Source organism: Mirounga leonina, unplaced genomic scaffold, assembly GCF_011800145.1.
Source record: "Mirounga leonina isolate KUSES-001 unplaced genomic scaffold, KU_Mleo_1.0 Mir_201, whole genome shotgun sequence".
In the NCBI taxonomy this organism is placed as follows: Eukaryota; Metazoa; Chordata; class Mammalia; order Carnivora; family Phocidae; genus Mirounga; species Mirounga leonina.
The window spans coordinates 13,273,635-13,297,133 of NW_023270504.1; the positions used below are offsets into that span (position 1 = coordinate 13,273,635).

Below are 23,499 nucleotides of genomic sequence, written 5' to 3' on the forward strand. Positions count from 1 at the left end.
GGGAGTCTGTGACATACGATCAGATATAAAGTAATGTAAAGTTGGGGTGCCTGAGTGGCTCAGTTGTTAAGCGTCTGTCTTCGGCTCAGGTCATGATCCCAGGGTCCTGGGATCGAGCCCCGCATCGGGCTCCCTGCTCAGCGGGAAGCCTGCTTCTCCCTCTCCCCCTCCCCCTGCTTGTGTTCCCTCTCTTGCTGTGTCTCTCTCTGTCAAATAAATAAAATCTTTAAAAATAAATAAATAAATAAAAATAAAAAAATAAAACAATGTAAAATTTTTCTCTTCCTATGAACCACACTCAGCAGTGAAGGAGAAAGAAGGCTTCCCGGCCCTCTGCCACCACTTTTTGGGGTACCATTAAGGAATATTTCCAGGTAAAATTACTCCCTCAGAGACACAGTCTGTAAGGGGCTTCAGAAAGTGAGATACAAAACCTTGCAGGAGGAGCCCTGAGGTATGAGGCTAAGGTGGACTGGATAAAAATAGCTGTCCTTACACCTGTCTTCAAGATCACCTCGGGGCCCTGGGTGGCACAGTCGGTTAAAGTGTCCAACTCTTTGTGGTGGCTCAGGTTCTAATCTCAAGGTTGAGAGACCGAGCCCCACATCCAGCTCTGTGCTCAGCGTAGACTCTGCTTGAGTTTCTCTCTCCCGCTCCCTCTGCCCCTGCCCCCCACCCCCATGCTCACTCACCCTCTCTAAAATAAGTAAGTCTTTAAAAAAAAATATTTAATAAGATCACCTAGCATAAAAGATGTTGCTTAGCACCAAGGAGAAGAAGAAAGAAGAAAAATGGGATTGTTAACTCCTAGTAAAAGTGCAAGGGCTGTCACCCCAGTTCTCGAGGTGTTCATGGTCAGAAGAGAGTCTAGCAGAGGCAACTACGTGTTACACAGACTTTGTAATTATTTTGAGCTTCATAATCCATCAGTCATTTTAGCAAACTTCTTTTGTAGGTAGCAAGTTGAACTGTCATTATTTTGAGCCATATCTAATTTCCCTACTCGCCCCTTTAAGGCAGAGGGACATTCTTTCCTTCTTGAAGACTAGACTAGTACTTTGTGTTTGTACAACTGAGAAACAGAGGAAAAGGCCCCTCTATCTTCTTGCTTCAGACCTTCATGGATCAGGAATCCTCACCTTGAACCCTACATTCAGATACTTGTTGAGACGTCTGAAGAAAGCCCGTCGCTGATGCACGGAGTAGAAATCAGTATAACATATCATTTCTCTTCTAGTGTTTCCCAGATAAGTGTTAGTGGCTCCAGTAAATCTGGGTCTTGAATTCTCACCTAAGTCTTATGTTAGCTTGGTGGTCTTTAGCATCTCTACAGTGCTATTCCATCTATGAAAACACCCCTGAAACATTTTTATTTTTATTTATTTATTTATTTTTAAAGATTTTATTTATTTATTTGAGAGAGAGAATGAGATAGAGAGAGCATGAGGGGGGGAGGGTCAGAGGGAGAAGCAGACTCCCTGCCGAGCAGGGAGCCCGATGCGGGACTCGATCCCGGGACTCCAGGATCATGACCTGAGCCGAAGGCAGTCGCTTAACCAACTGAGCCACCCAGGCGCCCTGAAACATTTTTAAATAAGCTGATAAATATTACTGCATTATCCCCCTTGAGTGTGTATTCTGATAGGTGTTTGATAATAGAGCAAATACATTTTTGGATTTGTAGAGCAATTTTGTATTGAGAATAATATGTTCAAAAATCTTAATTTCTGTGCTTTCTTTCTCCCTCAGGGAAACATTTTCTTTTAAGTGTGGGAAGCCTTGAAAGTAGTCTAGCTTAAGGAAAAAAAATAAAGTCTTATTAAGTAGCAATAGTTCATATTCTGTATTTCTTGTGATACATAAAGGTATTTTCTGCATTAAAACACAGAGAATTCTATTTGATATGTTTCTCACGGCAATGGAAGGAAATGTATTTCTGCACAATATCTTACTTTTGATAAGACCTAAGCGCCATGATATTCAAAAGTTTTAAAGGGGCCTGGGTGGCTCAGCTGGTTAAGTGTCTGACTCTTGATTTTGGCTCAGGTCATGATCTCAGGGTCATGAGATGGAGCTCCACGCCAGGCTCTGAGCTGGTTGTGTAGCCTGCCCAAAATTCTCTGCCTCTCCCACTAGCACCCCCACCCCAAAAAAAAGCTTTAAAAAAGAGTCATTGGAAAAAATTACAAACAATAAATTACTGTTAATAATTAGGCAACTTTCTTCCTTTGAGGGCTTATATCAGCTTTTCTTTTGCTGAATTCTATAAATTTCAGATGTATTTCTCCATCTTGCTTGTGTATCCCTGTTCTCTTCCACTTTATCTTTAAAACTACATATTTTAATTGATCAGTATTCCACTCACTTCAAGGTCCTATTTCTTTTGTTAACCCACCACCACGGAATCTACAGAATGTTGGGTACTAACATTTCCTTTCTCCACCCAGTGCCTACCACCAGTGTCAAGCACGGACACAGCTTTAACCAACCAAGGAATTTTTTTTTGCTACATTTAAAGTCATATGTATGGGGGCGCCTGGGTGGCTCAGTTGTTAAGCATCTGCCTTCGGCTCAGGTCATGATTCCAGGGTCCTGGGATTCAGCCCCACATAGGGCTCCTGGCTCAGCGGGGAGCCTGCTTCTCCTTCTCCCTCTGCCTCTCTCCCTGCTCATGCTCTCTCTTTCTGTATCTCTGTGTCTCAAATGAATAAATAAAATCTTAAAAAAAAAAAAAAAAGTCTTACGTATGAATGCATTTCTTACCTGACTAAGGATACGGCCACATTTTCTTCCTATTTTTTCCACCAAATCAAAAATTGGAAAATTCCAAGTATTTAGCTGCTCCATAATTGAGTCCAAGTTATCCATGACAAGAGGTTCAGGAGCAAGAATTGGCTTGTCCTATAATGAAGATGAAAATATTTTAAGAATACGCAGTTTTTCTACAAAGCAATTTGTGCTTTGGTAAGTTCAGCTCAACAACTGAGTTTATAAAAATAAATGACTTAAAACTTCAAGGTAAATGAGTGATCTTAAAAAAAAATCAGGATGAATAAGACATTGATCTACACGTTAGGAGAAAAGGTCCTAATGCTATTTCATATCATGAATTTTGCATATTAGGTGCCTGTCTATTTTTGGTTCATATATGCTACAGAAAAAAAATGGATGTTTCTTTTATAAGTTAATGTAACTGCTTTTCCCCTGTTGTGAGGTTCTTAAATAAAGATTCAAAGACTTCAGAACACATTGAAATCATATGTAAATTTATCTCTTTATATGTTTATGTAAATTTTTCTGGGAGGGTTCCTGGCTTATATTGGACTCTCAAAAGAAACCCATGAGTGGGGAGGAGTTAATCACTCCCTACTCTACTTGGCCAAATATATATTATTGCTTCAAAATCAGCATTGATCCTATGGGATGATAATTGCCACATTTTTCATAGATTTTAATTTAGTTCATGTGATGTATGGTTTCCAAAGAAACATGCACCATGTTAATGTAAAGACATTTTATAATTGGTCCCAAATGAGGACATTCTTAAGAGTATCTTTACCAAAAAAATGAATAAAAAATAAAGATAATGAGGACTAGGAAACATAAATTACTTTATCTGGAAATCTCTTTAAAAGTATAAATGGTAAATCAGATAAAAGAAAAATGATACTAGCAGCAATTGAGAATTACATGATAGCCAACTATTTTTTAAATTATTTTTTTATTATTATGTTCAATTAGCTAGCATATAATACATCATTAGTTTTTGATGTAGTGTTTCTATTTGCTGCCTCCCTGAAATTAACCTGACTCAAATACATGCTTTTATCCTCTTTAAACGGATCTCTATAAGCTCACAAAGTCCTCATTAAAGGCTATTTTAACGGGTAGTATGTCAGTATAAACCTAGTTTAATATAATAAGGAAAATAAATATTGGCACACTTTCTAAATGAAAGAGGTGCTAGAGAAAAAAGAAAAAAAACAGCAGAAGCCCTAAGACAACTAACATATTTTATTTTTATTGATATTTATAAAATATTGCTTCACTGAATGAAATAATTTTCCCTATGCATACCTACACTTTTAGATTCTAGGATTAAGAAGTATCTGTAATCACTTATGGAGATGAATACTTGCATTCTTAATCACTAAATCAGAGAATCATGAAGAGATCAATAAAACTTGGATAAGGAAAAATTATACTGATACATAGGGATATGGCTATAAGGCATGTGTGATCCAAGAGAGACACATCTGTAAATCTAATGATTCAGGGATCTATTTGTAAGTCAATTTCTGTCACAGAGGGCAATTTCTCAAGTAAAGGAATGAGCGAAGTGATATGGAGCTACCAGGAATATCATGGCCTCAGGCGTGTAGGGGCCACAACCAGAAGCTTTCCTTAGAGGCTCCCTCAGGCACTCAGTCTCATCTTCGTTCTGTACAATATCACTGCTATCACTGTTGTTGTTGGTTTCATAATCAGAGGTAACTTGAGTAGTGTCATCTGCAATGGAAAGAGAACAGATGATGAAACTTGCAAATGGAAACAGGGGTCTCAGTTGAGTGAATATTCCTAAAATGCATATGGCATATACCGTGCTTAGGGACATACTGCTTTCATGAGCTTACACATCAAGAATGCAAGATCATAAAATGGGAAAAAAATACTTTTTTTTAAGATTTTTTTTTACTTATTTGAGAGAGAGAGAACAAGCAGGGAGAGGGACACAGGGAAAGGGAGAAGCAGGTTCCCTGCTCCCCTGATCGACATGGGGCTTGATCCAGGAACTCCGTGATCATGACCTTAGCCGAAGGCAGATGCTCAACTGACTGAGCTACCCAGGCACCCAGAAAAAGTAGACATTTTTTCACCCAATGAAATAGATAGGATTATGATCTGTGATTTATATGACATTCAATAATTCCTCAGTAATAATGCTTAGATCAGCAGCAGTTTATACTTTTTAAAAACCCTGTAACTTTGTATTTCTTCTTCCTTTATGCATCTCCCAACACACTAAACCACTGAGTAGCTAAGTCAAGAATGGGCACATGGGGAGGAGAAGTTGAGCTGACACCCAAGGACTAAGTGGTCTGTAGGACATGGCATAATAGCATGTGCTTAAGGGCCTGGGGGATCTCACGTATCCAATCTTGATCCCTCGGAATCTGTGGCTTGCTTTCTTACCTGCCTCTTCCATCGTCTCCCATTTCAGTCAGCACTAAACCATGCGAACTAAAGGCCCAATCAAGCACTATCAAGTGTCTGTAGAACATGCTTCTGGAGCAAAGACCTCAAAAGAAGCTTCTCATGGCTGAGTAAGGGCCTGAATAGTTTACCAAGTGAGTGCCATGTGTTGGATGGCACAAAAGTGCTTCATTTGAGCAAACCTATTTAAACCTACACAATCCTACAAGGCAGGTATTATTGCACATCACTGCATTACTCATGTCCTCACATGCAGAAAGGAAACTGGCGCACAGAAAGGATAAGTAAATTGTTGAAATTTTGCCACATGAATTTGAATTCATGAAATCTGATCCTAGTTCCTATATTCTTTACTGTTGATAAAGTCTAGCTTTTTTTTTTCCCCCTGTATGGTTATTGCTAAGATTCCTATGCAATCTTTGCCTTCCCCTAAGTCATAAACCTATCTTCTTTCAGAAGCCTACTGTTTTAGCTTTTACATTTAGGTCTATGCTACATCACAGAATGATGTTTCATACGGTGTGGAGTAAGGGGTGAGATTCATTTTTTCCAACCCTACTGGAGTTGAAAATTCAGAGTAGAGGTGGGTCTAATTTGGGGCTTTCCATTCTATTCCATTGGTCTATCTGCTGATCCTCAAGCCTGCACCACACTATCTTGATTACTGCAGTTTAACTCTTAAAGTCAGGTAATGTCTTTCCTCTAACTTTGTTCTCCTTTCTCAGTTGCTTTGGATGTTCTATGACTGTTGTATGTCCTCATACATTGAGTATCTAATTTTTCTTAAGTTGCTAGTGAATAATGGCTTTTGTTATGTAGCCTATTGCCATCAGGAGTATCTTGTAGGACTTTTCCAAGGACTCCTCTTTCTTCGATCTTTCTCATGCAATCTTTCTCATGTAAGAATTAGACACAGTATGAAAATGTAATTGACAAGTTTCAAACCCAGAATTTGTAGGAAAAAATGAAGAACACTCAAAGGTCATAGCTCTATGTGAGGCCACAATGGTGATAAAGAAATACTCCCCATATTGTATCAGACTCAGTAGAGTCAAAGAAGATCAGGAACATAAAGAATGGAATATTCTGAGTCTTCAGAATGCTAAAATATCAGAGAGAACTCTCCTTTTGATTTTTCCTTGCCTATGTCTCTTGACCTTTGTACATTGCCACAGCACACCATTCTCATAGGCAAATAATCAATATTTATTGAGTATGTATCAATAAATGCTGAAGTAGATAATTAAGAATCATTCTTACATAGTGTTATCACTCTAAAGTCTGTAGTTCAGAGAAGCCAGGTTTTTCTACCTTGTGAACTTTCAGCACTAACAAAATGAAGTCCCTAGAGTTGCATCAATAAAAATAAAATACTAATTATCATAGTAATAGCAGCAAACATGAACTATTGACAGTGACCCAGATACTAGAAGTGCTTTATGTGATTTTTAAAAATTGAAGTATAGTTGACGTACATTAGTTTCAGGTGTACAACATAGTGATTCAACAATTATATATATTATGCAATGATTCCCATAAGGGTAGTTAACATACAAAGTTATTACAATATTATTGACTATATTCCCTATGCTCTTCCTTTCATCCCCATGACCTATTTATTTTATAACTGTAAGCCTGTCCCTTTTAATTCCCTTCACCTATTTTGCCCATTCTCTTCCTCCCCTCCCTTCTGGCAACTGCCTTTGTTACAAGTTGTTTCTGTTTATTTCTTTAGCCTCCACATATAAATGAAATCACAGGGTATTCCTCTATCTCTGTCTGACTTATATCACTCAGCATAATACCCTCTAGGTCCAACCATGTTGTCGCAAATGGCAAGATCTCATTCTTTTTGATGTCTGAGTAGTATTCCATCGTGTATTAGGCGTCTTCCAAATCTTGGGTCTAGTAAATAATGCTGCCGTAAACATAGAAGCGCATCTCTCTTTCCGAATTAGTGTTTTTGTTACATGTTTTAAGTCATTTAATTCCTACAACAATCCTGTTTGGGAGGTACTATTATTATCCCCATCTACAAATGCAGGAACAGAGGCACAGAGATTACAGATTAGTAGGTAGCCCGATAAGGATAAAACCAGGCTCCAACACCTGTGTTCTTAACCTCTCCATTATAGTGCCTCAAGAAAAAACATTTTTATATGCTTATAGTGATCTAAGCAGGGTATTTTCTCAGTCTGCAAGGGAGACCTTCAGAGAGTATCCCAAAATGGATGACCCTCCAGTGTCCAAGATAAAGTGACATTTCTATATAGTTTTATATATTATATAAAATGACATCTAATTTAAAAATACATATGTATTTGCGTATAGGTATTTAAAACCATTTTGGACAGCTTTGCATCAAAATCGTACCCATGGTGAAGTCTTAGGTAGTAGGATTAGGGATGACTTTACTTTCCTTCATTGTCTTTTTACATTTGTCATCTAAAAAATCAGAAGCATATGTTACCTTTTTGATTGGGGGCGGGGAAAGTAAAGTGATTTCCATTTTGAGGAACAGAACCCAAAGAATTACCCGTTCTGCTTGGTGTCCGAATGGCTGCACTGCTTCCCTCCAGGGGCCCATCAGCAGGATTCCCTTGAGGATATGGTCTGCCACAGCTGAGAAATATTGGAAGAGCTGTAAGTATATTCTCTCTTTTCAAAAAATCATAGGCACACACCATCTATGTACACATGAAGATAGATAATAATCAAACGTTTCCACCTTCCACTTATTTGATAAGAAAAAAATTCATTTTGCTTTATACATAGATGCTGATAGACTGTTTTCTTTTTGGTGAGAGTGTAATCAATATAAAGGATCAGAAGCTTCACTCAACGCTCATCCTCCTCCACAGTCTAGGCCACATATGAAACCACAGGCCAAATTTTGTTACATTATTTAGAGAATCCCGGGATAACCTGCTACCTGCTCATAGTGGCGATTTTGGAGATGCCGAGGCATATTTAGTCAAAAATATCTTCCCCAATGCACTCCCTGTCAACCTGCCTAAAAGCCTCATTATTAGATTTATTTCCATGGGTTAAGACATTTTATGTGCAAAGAGCCCTTTAAGATCGCATATGTGGAAATAGAATGACAGCATATTAATTTTCTTTTTTGCCACAAAATAAAAATTAATTCCTTTTTCAAGACTGATCAGTCACCTGCTAAGGCCCAAAGGAAATGAACAAAGTAGAGGTACACTGTGACAGAGAGTGAACGTAAAATTGACTGCACAGAATGTTAGTTGAGAAAAACAGGCCAAGGGGGTATACTGTGAGTAATCTAGAAAAATGAACATACTGGAGGGTCCTAGCTCTTTAACAGAGGACATCAGAGGAGGTAGGGTACTTCTGTTCTCTCAACAGCTTTGACTGCTTTATAAATTAAAAAGCAACCCCACAAATGGCCTGGCGAGTTTCTTCTCTCACTTATCTTGTTCAGAACTCCATGGTTAGATTTTAATTCTGGCTCTTGCTTCTGGGTTCTTTTCTTCTGCCTAATATTACAAAGGGTCTCAGAGGGTTTTTGTTTGTTATTTAGCCACAGAGTACTCACTCTAAAAGGAAAAGAAATGAAATCGTTTATAATTTATTAAACGTCTCATCACTTTTATTTTCCCTCACTTGTGCTTATATATGTGTTGTAGAGATAAGCATCTGCCAGTTAGAGAATATTTTCATCCTGAGTAAATTTATTTTCAAGCCTTAAACATAAGTGGAGAAGCATCCCATGCAAAATATTTCTAATTATGAAATCCCATCACTTTGATTTAGGGAATCGAAAGAAAATGACAGGACCAAAGGAAAAAGCAAGCAGATACAAATGATGGGCTTACATTCTTGGGTGACACTTGGTAGATGGAGGGTTTATTAGTTTTAAGAATTTTCATTGCAAGATAATACTTAAAAGGAACACTTAAATTAGTAGTTCAATTATACTACCTCTTATGCCAAAAAAACAGCTTGTTGCATAGACATTACAGAAGCCAGAAGACTGGGACTCAAAGCCAAACCCTTCGAGTTCAGCAGGGGAAACCACAATAATTAGTCGTGTGTTTCTGGAGCTCTCTGTGCCTACATGGGTGGCTGCCTTGAAGGCAATAATAGAACGTGGTTTGAATTACAGATTTATAAAGCCCAAACAAATAAAAGACACACTACTGGATTTATAAACATTACTGAACAAGTAGGCAGTGAAATTCTCTTATTTTTCTCCAAAATCTCTTTTATAAAAATCCCATTACATTCTTCCTTCTAAGAGTACAAAAAATAGACTGTGTGGAGGAAAGCTGTGGGAGTGGTAGAGCTTTTCGGAACATCTCTGCTTTCTTTAGGCGACTTATTTCCCACAAGTTTGGAACCCACGGTGGGAGAGTCTCCCTAGAAATGCTGGAAGCCGATGTGCTTGATGTCGATTACTCCACTGAGCTTCATCTTGGCTTGGGATGCATACCACAAAAACATGTTTCCTAAGGATGTTCCACCACACACTTGCTCCATGGGCAATTACTGTGTGTTAACCTAAAAAAATTGGTTTTGTGGTCAGATAAATTCAGAAAATGCTACCTGAGACAAAAATCTAGAGGTTTTCTTTTGCAGGACTTCTCAGAGCTTTTAATAAAGCGATGTGTGTTATGAATCACTGATCTCAGGGCCCCTGGGTGGCTCAGTTGGTTAAGCGACTGCCTTTGGCTCAGGTCATGATCCTGGAGTCCCAGGATCGAGTCCCGCATCGGGCTTCCTGCTCAGCAGGGAGTCTGCTTCTCCCTCTGACCCTCCTCCCTCTCATATGCTCTCTCTCTCATTCTCATTCTCTCAAATAAAGAAAATCTTTAAAAAAAAAAACAAAAACAAAAAAACCCCCAAAAAACAGAAATGAATCACTGATCTCAGATCATGCTTGTGTGTGGGGGAGGGGAAAGATGGGATTAATATTCCACAGAAATTATTTTATTAAAACAGCCCTCATAGAGAGGGTAACAGGATAACTTTGGGATGGTAAAATAACTTTTTAGTCTGGCCCTGGACAAATAAACTAACAAAAATGATTTTCCCTTTTAAAGTATTTGTAAAGAGAAAACAAGTAAAAATAAAGATTAGAAAAAGAAAGAGTGTTCATTTAGAGTTTATGACTAAGTGATTTGAAGATGGTATCTGTGAAGCTTAAAACGGAATATAATAATCAAATCTAGCTCTGTGAACTGGTGCTGCATGTAACTCATTTACTCAAATGGTTATCCTCATTAACCTTAGCCAAGAGACAGAATTTTGTTCAAGGCACTCTCATGACTACACTTAGGGTAAAAACACTTAACTCTTCTAGTTAAAAGAATACTGTAATGCTTTAAAATCAACTCTTCAAGATGAAGCTATTACTAGAGAACAACAATATGGTAATCAGTTAAGAAGAGGGATTTCCTTCTTTGTGACAATGTTGGCAAAATAACTACTCCTGCGATGCGACGCCTTTTTTTCTTATCCTCTGTGAAAAGAAATCACTTCCTATTTCTAATTCTATTTAGAAGTGATAGACCAGTACAAGCTAATTGTTTAATTGCCTTCAGAGACCCATTTCAGTCTAACCATAGTGTGCCATGTATTATCTGAACATTTTTGTTTTATTTATGTATTTACTTATTTAAGATTTTTATTTTTTTTAAAGATTTTTTATTTATTTATTTGACAGAGAGAGACACAGCGAGAGAGGGAACACAAGCAGGGGGAGTGGGAGAGGGAGAAGCAGGCTTCCCGCTGAGCAGGGAGCCCGATGTGGGGCTCGATTCCAGGACCCCGGGATCATGATCTGAGCCGAAGGCAGATGCTTAACCATCTGAGCCACCCAGGCACCCCTAAGATTTTTATTTTTAAGTAATCTCTACACCCAACGTGGGGCTCGAACTCACAACCCCGAGATCAAGAGTTGCATGCTCTTCTGACTGAGCCAGCCAGGTGCCCCTATTTGCACATTTTTAAAGTGGGGATTGCAAACTTAAAATATCCTTAAAATGGATATAAAATCCTCCCTGAAGAGCAAGTAAAATATATTCCAACAGAATATGTTAAATTACTTGATATGATTTTTAATTATATGCTTTATGCATTCTCCATTAGTAAGCAGAGGAAATATACAACTACGTGTTTTTCTATCATCTCCAAAGGTTAGCTTTATGGGCTCCATGGACTCTAAGCTTTTTATTAACAGGAAACCATGGAAAAAGCAAGTTTCTACTCAAGACAAATCATATTATCCTATACTTACTTTCCTGTCAACTTCTTTGGCAAACCTACCTGTACAGAACTGTGCGGACTGGTGGTGAGTGTTCCTAAGAGGAACACTAATCATAGTTTTCGGACGGGTTAAATACCAGTTAACAATGTAAAATCCTTACCTGCTACATATAACAGGTGGAGGGAGGAGCTGAGGAGACAGGTCAGGGGCACTCTGAGTATAAGTTAATGCCCTGTGAGAACCTAGGCCTTGTCTGGCAGTCGTGTTGGCAGATTCTGGAAACCGCACTGCAGAAATTTTGCTGACTGGGCTGTTGGCAGGAGTCCCTTGGGGGGGTGAGGAACAGGGCGATGCAAGAGGTGAAATTTTAGCTAGGGCACCTAGAAAGAAAAAGAGTTTTTAAATCACTAAGTCAAATTTTTTTTTCAAAATCAAGATTGCAACTCTTAAACTTCACCTTGGACCCCCATTTACTCCATCAGGACCACATGAGTACTCAGGCTGGGTGGGGAGCTGACCCTTTCTGCCCCCATCTGGAGACAAGGTGTACAGTGGGGGGTGTCTCCACGGCATGAAAGGCGAAGGATGAATCATCATAAAAAAATCAGTGGCAACGTTGGCAAATCCAGTTGAAGCCTTGGTGTCCTGGAGTAACTTCAGGACAGAAGGATATTATTTTCTCCTCCCATTTTTGTTTCTTCTGGTCATTCTGACATAATGATAATAATTAAAATTTCCTCGTGTGCTTGCCTTCTCCTAGGTTGTGAAATTTTTGGCAGTCACAGGATCTGCTATTGTTTTAAACATTAACTTATCTTAGCCGAGTTTGGCAGGTATCCAATAATTAAAATATATAAAGAAGATAGATTTGTGAGAGGCAATTACCTTGAGTAACCATCAACATTTTCGGTGAAACTACCTTATTTGTGTGAAACAGGGCTCTGATCAGAGTCATTTCTGAAGAAAACATTTAAAAATGGAAGACAATCCGCTTCAGATTAAACAATAGGCCTCAAGCCTAAATTTTAAGTGTTGGTATCTGTGCTAAACCGTGTTTACTCTTGATTGTGAAAATTTTACAGAAAACTGGCTTAGATTTCAAAGTGCTGATACTCGAGTACAAGGAAGAGATCTTTTGAAGTTCCGCTCTCCCAAACACAGAGAAGGCAGCCCGCACTTAAAACTGAAGAGAGCTCTATCTTCTGAACAGCCATCTGCTTACTGGTTTTCAGCATTGTAGGGCCCAACAAACTACTGTAAGGCAAATGAAATGAAATCATTCATTGTTTTCTATTTCTCACCACGTGGGGGGAAAATGCATAGCCGGCAGCTCTCCCATCATCAGATAATATGTGTGGGGAACTGGCAGCTGGCTGAGTTTGCTTCCAACCTCCAGTTCTCTCAGAAGTTTTATTTGTTACACCCAAAGATTTTCTGGTCCACTGAAAGGAATATTAAGCTTGCTGAAGGGCTTTTGTAATTTTTACGTTTCTTGCTGGCACCGTTCTTTCTTTTGTTTTGTTGTACCAGATGAGAAATCCTGCTCTTCCTTTGATAAGTCTGGAGGTTGGCAGCCCTCCTGTTCCTTTGCTCAATATTTGTATTGTTGATTCCCGATGGAAAGATCAATCCCTTGCCTTCATCCGTAAATGAAACTACTCAGACGCAGAGAGGTAAAGAACCTTCCCAGGGTCACAGTGCTAATAAGTAGGAGAATATGGAGTGAGCCCAGCTGTTCTTAATGAAAGTGGTTTTAGCCCATACTGCTCTCAGAGACTGTCCAAGGAGGAAGAAAAATCTATCATCTGCTAGGCGGCATTCGCATTGCACTTTATAATGGCACTACTAATGGTTTTCATTTTGATTTCTATTTCTATTGAAAAGATTTAGCTGTTTTACCAAAGATACTGACAAACCTGCACTTGTACATAATGTCCTAAACCAAAAAAAAACCCCAAAAAACAAAAAACAACTCAAAAAACAAAACAAAAACAACCCCCACTAAATTCTTAACTCAGCGTTTCCCAAAGAACCTATCACTGTGCGCAACAAAGTGGGTTACAGGAGCCCTGCGAAGTGCTAATGGTTATAATTTTTTTTGAATATTTTATTTGGAAGCTTCAGAATGCATTCAATTTTTAATATGATCTCTAATATTTTATAATTAGATTTCATTGTAATTTTACAAAAGGAAGGAAATAAAATTTTCATCAAGCTCTAAATCCCTTCCCATTTCTCCACTGCCCAGTAACATTATTGTATTCACACATATTATTTTACAAATAACACATCAGGCTCTGATGGAAAAAGGTAGGAAAGGGCTAGTCTAATTCAGACTATTTGTTAGATTATGGCCAATTGAGTCTTCAGATAATCTTAGGAAAGCAGTGTCAACATTAAGGAATGGGCTGAGGGTGCAACGTTGTATAAAGAAAGTATCTGCACAGAGTAATGATCTATTTGTTCAACAAATATTGATTGTGTGCCCCCTTCCAGAGACTAAGGATACTATGGTGACAATAACACATTCCCTGCTGTCATGGAGCTTCCATTCTCTTGGAGGAGTTAGAAACTTAAAAAAGAGGTGGAAGAGGAGGAAAAGGAAGGAAAAAGAGAAAGAAGGAGGAGAAGGAAGGATAAAAGGAAAAGATATACAATGGACTATTACTCAGGCATCAGAAAGGATTAATACCTACCATTTGCATCCACATGGATGGAACTGGAAGGTATTATGCTAAGTGAAATAAGTCAGTCAGAGAAAGACAATCATCATATGGTTTCACTCATATGAGGAATATAAGAAACAGCACAGAGGATCATAGGGGAAGGGAGGGAAAACTGAATGGGAAGAAATCAGAGAGGGAGCCGAACCATGAGAGACTCTGGACTCCAGGAAACAAACTGAGGGTTGTGGAAGGGGAGGTGGGTGGGGGGATGGGGTAGCTGGGTGATGGGCATTAAAGAGGGCACGTGATGTGATGAGCACTGGGTGTTATACACAACTGATGAATTACTGAACTCTACATCTGAAACTAATGATGTACTACTACGATATGTTGGCTAATTGAATTTAAATAAAAAAAAGAAAAGAAACCCAGGTATTTATAAGTTTCTAAAGAAAAATACTGTAGAGAATATAGAACAGAGAACAGAAATGCTCTAGGGGTAAAATTTGAACAGAGGCTTGGTGAAATAAGACATTTAGACAAGTATTGGGGGAAGCATGTTCCAGAAAGAAGGACCCACCTGGAGGGTGTCAGAGGGTTAATCGGGAGGTCAGTGTGGGTGCAGTTTAGCGAAGGGGAAAGAGGGGCAGGGAACGTGGCCAGAGAAGCTGCTGGACAAGGCTGTAGAGGGCTGAGAGGCCAAGGCAAGACTTTAATTGTTGTTTATTTTGAAAAAGAGACTTCTGATAGGCATTGCTTCAGGCAATTCTTTAATTATTTTGATAGTTAATTGTGAATTTTTGAAAGTCTTCTACCACTTTTTTTTTTAATAGATCAAAGCCTATGGGAACAGTCTCTATATCTGTCTTAACACAACATATTTTCTAAAGGCAATTTATGAGAGAAGTGATTTTTTTCGTTGCTAATTCTTCGTAGCTGCCAGCTGATAGTCTCAGAGAAATGCAATTCACTCTTAAATATGAATTTAAAAATCCCCTCAATGATTAGAGTTCTTGGAACTCATGGATTAACTAAATTTAAACAAATAGCAGGCCTTAAGACTCCAAACTTACTGCCTGGGATGAAATTTAAAATAAACCTTGTAACAGAGGAAAAGCACTTTGCTTCTGTAGTACTGTTAGTCTACATACTTTGAACACTTTTAACAAGCATGAGTCTTGGCAACAACTATGAAAAGAGGAATATTTGCTCTCAGTCACCAAGATGGCAACATAGGATGTGCCCGACTTAGCTTTCCCTCATAAGAGCAACGAACAACTACTCAAGAACAAGACACCACTGAGAGAGTCCTGGAACATGGGGGTGAGGCTGAAGCATGCCCCTGCACCACAGAGACCAAGACAGGGTAAAGAGAAGAGACCACAAGTTGACCACACTGCCACACCCCCAGCCAGCACAACACTGCGTGGAGAAGTCTCCCCTGAGCCTCTGAGGATACCCAAGAGGATAACAAGCACCCCCCCCAAAAAATTGTGGGTTGCTTTGTAGGAGTCCCTATTCTGATCTACACCATGGGGATTACAGGGGCATCTGTGAGGTTCCACCACTGGGAATCTGACAGTGATGGATAAAGGGGTAGGGGTTTGCAACAACCAGGACATAGATCTTGGCAGACCAAGTTCATACCTGCAGTGCCCAAATAGTAATCTCAACCAGCAGCGCTGCTCATCTGCAGAACCAAGTTGGAGGCACACACTGATCAGTGAACTTGGTGGGTACAGATATGTCTGATTCAGATTCTTAAGCAAGGAGTTTTGTCAGCCCTATAGCCCAGTATGCTCATACCCAGGCAAGGAGGTAAATCATAGCCTCACCCACTGTGGAGAGTGTCTCCCAGGTCCATCTGACCAAAAGGATTGGTGACAATTCCCAGAAGCTGTGAGGTCCAGCGGTCCTTGAGCCAAGAAGGGGGAGGGCAGCGTGGAACAGCCAGAACAAAGCCAGTATAGGGTGTGGAGTGTCCCCATCCTATGTACTGGCAGGGGGATTAATTCAGAGTTAAGGCTGAGGGTAGCTCCTAGCCCCTGTCTACCTGAGAACCTGCTTGGGAAACAGAAAGTAGCTGGAGTGACCCCTCCCCCTCCTGCCCAGCAGGGAGCTGAGACATAGCCCCACCCACAGCAGAGTGTCTTTTAGCCCCAGCTGACCAACTCCTGGAAGCTGTGTGGTCTGCACTAGAACTGAAAGATGGGCCGGTGATGGCTTTCAGAACAAAGGCCTGTTTGGTAAAGGAGCTTGGGGTGTGGGGCAGCTTAAGTTAAGACAACAAACAACCAGCTTTGTTGGCTTTAGAGCTGCTTCTCCTGCTGTGCCCAGGCAGGGAATCTAACTTGTAGCCCCACTCATTACCGATACAACCTATAGCCTGTCTGACCAGGGAACCTAACCAGAGCACCTGGGAAGCTGCATAACCCATCGATGGCCTTATGTACAATGGCACTTGAACAGAGAGCACAGCCTGTGGGTTCTCCCATCTTCAGAGCAAAGCTGATGGCCTCATGGAACTAGAGAATTCAATGCACAATCCAGCCTGATTCAGGTCCCCACACAACAAGCTGCACAGCTCTTGGGTCCCTGCCAGGGCAGGGAAACTGATTCATAACCCTGCTATTACTGAATACAGTACCAGTCCTGACCATCTGGTAAGCCTGACCAGAGAATCAAGGCACTGCAGAGCCCAACCTACAGTTTCAGGTGGGTAGGGAACCAAGCCAGCAGCCCCGTCCAACTGTTCTTAGCCAGTGGCACACCCCCTGACTCCCAACCTTAGAGCTTGAACATTTGCCTCACCCAAAAATAGACGCAAGGGTAGGCCCTACCTGCCTAAGGACATTATCAGGAGGCATGCCTAGAAACAAACTGAGCTGACTGGTGAAGAACTGTCTCTGCAAAGTCTGGAAAAGAAACCTGATCACTCAAATGCGTAGACACCAACATAACATATCAAAGATCACAAAAAATCAGGTGAATATGACACCACTAACAGGAACAACACAACTACAGAACGACCAGAAAGCAATGAACAAAATGGCAATAGTAAGTCCCTACCCTATCTATATCAATAAATGCTTTAAATGTAAACGATTAAAATCTCCAATTAAAAGACACAGAATGGCTGAGTGGATAAAAAAAGAAGATCCAACAACATGTTGTCTTAAAGAGACTCACTTTAGCCTTAAAGACGCAATAGACTGAAAGGGAAGAAAAAAGACATTTCAAGGAAATGTTAACCCCCAAAAAACCAGGAGTAGCAATACTTATATCAGACAAAATAGACTTTAACTAAAAATGGTAAAAAGAACAAAGAATATCTATAATGAGAAAAGGGTCACTGCAGCAAGAAGATATAACAATTATAAATATTTATGCACTCAACATTGGAGCATCTAAATACATAAAGCAAAAACTAACAGAGCTATAAGAAGAAATAAAATGTAATACAGTAATAGCTGGGGACTTTAATACCCCACTGTCCACAATAGATAGATCAACCAGAGAGAGAATCAATAAGGAAACAGCAAATTTGCACAACTACTATAGAACAAATGGACCCAACAGACATATACAGAATACTCCACCCAACAATAGCAGAATACACATTCTTCTCAAGCACACATAGAACGTTTTCTAGGATAGACCATGTTAGGCCACAAAACAAGTCTTGGCAAATTCAAGAAGATTGAAATCATACCAAGTATCTTCTCTGACCACAATAATACAAACCTAGAAATCAGTAACAAGAGGAAGACTGGAAAATTCACAAACACAGGGAGATTAAACAATAGCTTCCTGAACAATCAATGGATCAAAGAAAAACATGAAAAAGAAAAAAAAAAAGTTTAAGACAAATGGAAACACAACATAACAGAAATTGTGGGTTACAGCAAACGCAGTCCTGATGGGGAAGTTCATAGCACAAATGCCTACCTTAAGAAAGATCCCAAATAAAAAATTAAATCTACATCTTAGGAACTAAAGAACAAACTGAACTCAAAGTGAGCAAAATGTAGGAAATAATATAGAGCAGAAACAAATCAAGTAGAGAAAAGGAAAACCATAGAAAAGATTAATCAAACTAAGAGGTGGTTCTCTGAAAAGTTACATGGGTTTTGGTAATGATTTGTTGAATAGGACACCTAACGCACAAGCAATACAATCAAAACATAAATAAGTGGAGCTACAAACTAAAAAGCTTCTGCACAACAAAAGAAACTATCAATAAAGTGAAAAGACAAACTATGGAATGGGAAAAAATATTTGCAAATCATATATCTGATAAGAGGTCATATCCAAAATATATGAAGAACTCATATAACTCATTAGCAAACAAACAACCCAGATAAATGGACAAAGTATCTGAATAAACATTTTACCAAAGGAGATATACGAAAGGTCAATGGGTACATGAAAAGATGCTCAGCATCACTAGTCATCAGGGAAATGCAAATTCAAACCCCGATGAGGTATCACCCATGCCTGTTAGAATGGCCACCATCAAAAAGACAAAAAATAAATGCTGGCATAGATGTGGAGAAAAAGGAACTCTTGTGCACTGTTGATGAGAATGTAAACTGGTGCTGCACTTTGGAAAACAGTATGGAGGATCCTTTAAAAATTAAAAATAGAACTATCATAATATCCAGCAATTCTATTTCCAGAAATATATCTGAAGGAAATGAAAACACTAACTCAAAACAAAACAAAACAAAACTGTGCCCACATGTTCGCTGTAGTAGTATTTACAATAGCCAAGACACAACCTAAGTGTCCGTCAATGGATGAATGGATAAATAAGTTGTTTTATATATATACACATAGTTGTTGTATATATATATACACACATACGTATAATTAAATATCATTCAGCCATAAAAAAGTAAGGAAATCCTATGCTAATGTGGTAAATGCTAAGTGAAATAAGTAAGAGAAAGACAAATACTGTGTGTTCTCACTTACATGTGGAAGCTTTAAAACAAAAACAAAAACACCAAACTCACAGAAAAAGAGATCAGACTGTGGTTACCAGAGGCAGGGGGTGGGGGAAAGGGGAATTAGAGGAAAGGAATCAAAAGGCACAAACTTTCAGTTATAAGATAAATAGCTATTAGGGATGTAAGGTACAACATGAAGACTACAGCTAACACTGCTGTATGATATACAGGAAAGTCATTAAGAGTGTAAACTGTATGAGTTCTAATCACAAGAAGAACATTTTTTCTTTCTCTTGTCTTTCTTTTCTTATTATATCTATAATGAGAAGATGGATGTTGTTTTAACCTAATAATGGTGGTAATAATTTCACAATATATGTAAATCAAACCCTCTTGCTGTATGCCTTAAACTTATACAGGGATGTATGTCAATTATTTCTCAATAAAACTGGGGGGAAAAGCAGGGAATTTTTATACTGTAGGTGAGAAGATAAAGGTCTAAGCATATAAATTCCTTTTTTCCCAAACCAAACTACTGTTTCATCCAGTGTATATTATCTTTAAGTTTTTAAAACAGCATTAGCAATGTTACAGAAAATGGGTACATATTTATGTTGTTAGTCGTCCAGTAGAAAGAGAGATGTAAGTGCTGAAAATAACCATATACACTATTTCTAGAAAGGATACACTACAAATAAAATTATCTCAGATGCAGGAAGAGGATATTCCAAGGAAACAGGAGAAATACCCTTTTTGCAAGTCTTCAAGAACAAATTATATTCTAGGTTGTTTTAAATGTAATCATGTATAAAGTTAGAAGGATTAACTTTATGAGCTTTGGAGTCTCATCCAATTTCATGCTGCATATTCACACATTTACACATGCACACACGTGGCGGGGGAGGATTCAAATAAATATGTATTCTCTCAATTTTATTTATCACTTCATATTTTAGTAATTTTAAGAGACTCTAGGAAAAAGACATAGCTTATAAAATATAAATTTCTGAATGACTCAAACTGCCCTAATGTAAAAATACTTAAAATCAAAGCATTTTAGAAATAAAAAAATTTAAAATGTAACTTGAAAATTCTAAAATACCAACTCCTTTGAATAATTCAGTCTTTAATTCCTTGCTTCTGAGAGCATGAGAAAATGTGTCAAGACACTAGGAACTATGGACAATTAAAGGGAGATGATAAACAATACTGGAGGAAAATTATTTAATTGAATCCATCTGTTTTGTTCTGTAAAACTCTCTCAGTTTAATTTTAATTGAACAAGAAAGGAACCAGCATGTCTAATAAATGCATGTCTCTTTTCTATGTCCTCAGTAAAATGGACAGCCCTAATATTTTTCCAAAACAGAAAATGTATCGACCCCTATGGAGAATGCAAAAAGAAACACAAAACACCCCCATACACACACACACTGCCATAATTAAAGTTCTCTCTCATTTCAAATTTTCTGTAGGAAACACTCAGTCTAACTTGCAGGTGTATAGAGATCTGTAATCACTCTAAGAGGATTATAAGAATCTTATAAAAATTAAAAGAATCTGGGAAGGGTCTACTGCAAATGCAGTAAGTATAAACTGGAGGAGTTTTAAAAGCAGAATGACAAAGGCAGCTCTGCATTGTCAGTGGCTCATAATAAAAAGGCAAGATTAAAAATGTAAATTATATTTAAATATCCTGTTTTTACACTTTAATCAAAGGACTCCTATGTGATTTTACCCATTTATTTCATATTCACAATTGCATAATAATTGGGTTTGTTTCAACTATTTAAATTAATGCTGATTGAGCTAGAGGATACACTGTTTCACTTGCCTTGTGCAAAGAATAGATTTCATGAGTCCCCTCTGGAAACAGGCCATTTACCTGTGTAAATGTGTACCTGTGTTTATTCTCTATGCTTGCATCCCCCTACCTCTTTTGCCCATCGCTTCTTACTTTCCTCCTCCAGCTCCCTTCACACTTTATTTAGGTTCCGCTTCCTTATACTCTTTGCCACAGAAAGAGGCTTTCCCTGGCTCCCTTCCACATCATAGACATCACAGTCAACCACATCAAACACAGCACACTTCCTTAGCCCAAACAGCACCAACATGCCATCACTGCAGGAAAAACAAAAGGATTCAAAACAGCAGAGCCCATCGGATCAGGAAGAACTGTAACAGAATTTCAGCTCTCTGATTCTTGATGGGCTTTCTTCCCTTTTGGTAGACTTTCAGGGATTTGTTTAGTCGAATTCAGCATGCATACGATATAGGTTATTTTATAAACATTTAGCTCTTCTGTGACAGCAGTCTAAATATGTCACAATGCAAAATCCCCTCCCAAGTAATCACGATGGGGATACCTTATGTACTTAATGAGTGAGGCTCTCACCATGCCTATTCTAATTTCTATCATCTGCCTTTGGGGTATGTTACACAGACATTTTTTTTTTTTCTTTTACAGTTCGTTCCTTCTTGGCTACAGTTGTATGAATTGAAGAGTAGGACACAGAAAAATGAGGCTGTTCTTCATGCCCATTCCATTATTTGCCCCGTTATTTCCAGGGAATGCACTAACTATAATTTTCAGGTTCTTTTTTTAATTGACATGGCATGTTACTTTCAGGTGTACAATGATTCAATATTTGTACACCGATTTTAGTATATGTGCTGCCAAAACCAGCACAATTTTCAGCTTCTTGACTTTACCATGTTGGTTATTTTATTTTATTTATTTTTTTTGGTAAAGATTTTATTTATTTATTTGAGACAGAATGAGAGAGAGAGAGAGCGCACATGAGAGGGGGGAGGGTCAGAGGGAGAAGCAGGCTCCCTGCCGAGCAGGGAGCCTGATGCAGGACTCAATCCAGGGACTCCAGGATCATGACCTAAGCCGAAGGCAGTTGCTTAACCAACTGAGCCATCCAGGCGCCCCATGTTGGTTATTTTAATAATTTTAATTTTCTTACCTAAATGAAGGAACTGAGAGACACAAAACCAAATCCTTCCATTATCATGTACTTGGTCAAGGACAGGACCAAAAAAATCCTAATTTTAAGTTACTTCAGTTTGTTGTCCTCAATATTTTCTAGTATAAAATCATTAGAACAAAAGAAAGGATTCAGGACTAATTGTGTGAGCTTGGACAACTTACTTTCTATGCTTCAGTTCCCACAAGAACATAGAACATTGAAATTCATATTTCATCCCTTGAGTTACATATTATGTTTGATATTTTAATTCTTTCCTTAAAAATTAAAAAGAAAAAAATACCAGGGCACCTCTGTGGCTCAGTCAGTTAAGCGTCCAACTGTTTCTTTCGGCTCAGGTCATCATCTCAGAGTCATGAGATTGAGCCCCACATTGGGGTCGGCCACACTGGGCATGGAGCCTGCTTAAGATTCTCTCCCTCTCTCTCTGCCCCTCTCTGCCCCTTCCCTGCTCACGCTCTCTCTCTCTCTTAAAAAAAAAAAAAAAGTAAAGAAAATTTTTAAAAATTAAAAAAATTTAGAAGTAAAAAATAAAAATACCTACAAATCTAGAAATGTTATGATTTCTGCCTATAATATTTGTTTGATAAACTCACGGTTTTCAAATTTATTTACTATTTTTATTAGGTCTCAGACCTCTTCTCTGCTACTACTTTTCTTTCTTGAATACATCCATCATAAACTCCTTCAGTTAAGATTTGGCAGGTGGTAAAGTTTTGACTTTCTGAAAATGTCTTAGTTCATTCCTATATTACTGTGAGAAAGATGTGCAAGATGCACAATTTCAGGCTATTACGTTCTCTCAGAACTTTGAAGAAAGTGATTCTACTGTGTTCTGATGCCCTTTATATTAGACAGTTCTGCTCTCAGACTGACCTGTGTTCTCTGAAATTTCCTTTTTCTTTGGCTGACTGTAAGATTTTTTTTTTTAATATGGTGTTGTGTAGTTTTGCTATTTTGTGTCTATGTGTAAATTTTTTTTTTCTTTACTCTGCTTCTCCTCAGTTTATATCCCCTATCCTCTACTAAAACTATGATTATATTATATTGGATCTTTCTTATATTTTTAAAAAATCTTTTACATCTTCCTGTTTCTCATCTATGCCACATTCTGGGTAATTTCTTCACATTCTCTGCTCCCCAGTTTACTATTTCTCCCTCCAGGAGTCTATTATTCCATTTAACCTATAGTATTTCCTTGATTACATTTCCAGAAGTTATATTTAGCTGCTCTGCAATTACGTCTTCTCTCTGCCCCTCTCTGCCCCTCCCCTGCTCACGCTCTCTCTCTCTCTACTGTTACTTTTTATGACATATTTTTCTTTAAATATTTGTATATTTTAGAATTAAAGTATGTAAATATTTTAGCATTTAAATATCTCAACCATTTTAGAGATCTGTAAAATTGCTTTTGTTTGTTGTTTGTTTCTATCTCA

The 23,499-nt window shown here is 38.4% G+C and overlaps 1 protein-coding gene across 1 annotated transcript in view; it reads right to left on the bottom strand.

Annotated features, from left to right (window-relative positions):
- PDE3A (phosphodiesterase 3A) overlaps positions 1 to 23,499 on the bottom strand; it is a 320,879-nt gene that overhangs the window by 29,242 nt on the left and 268,138 nt on the right. The window contains exons 6-9 of the mRNA XM_035028117.1: positions 11,613 to 11,832; positions 7,751 to 7,836; positions 4,355 to 4,509; positions 2,764 to 2,901 (exon numbers count right to left, since the gene is read on the bottom strand). Of these exons, the coding sequence (XP_034884008.1) occupies positions 2,764 to 2,901; positions 4,355 to 4,509; positions 7,751 to 7,836; positions 11,613 to 11,832 (599 nt within the window). The remainder of the gene's footprint in view (positions 1 to 2,763; positions 2,902 to 4,354; positions 4,510 to 7,750; positions 7,837 to 11,612; positions 11,833 to 23,499) is intronic.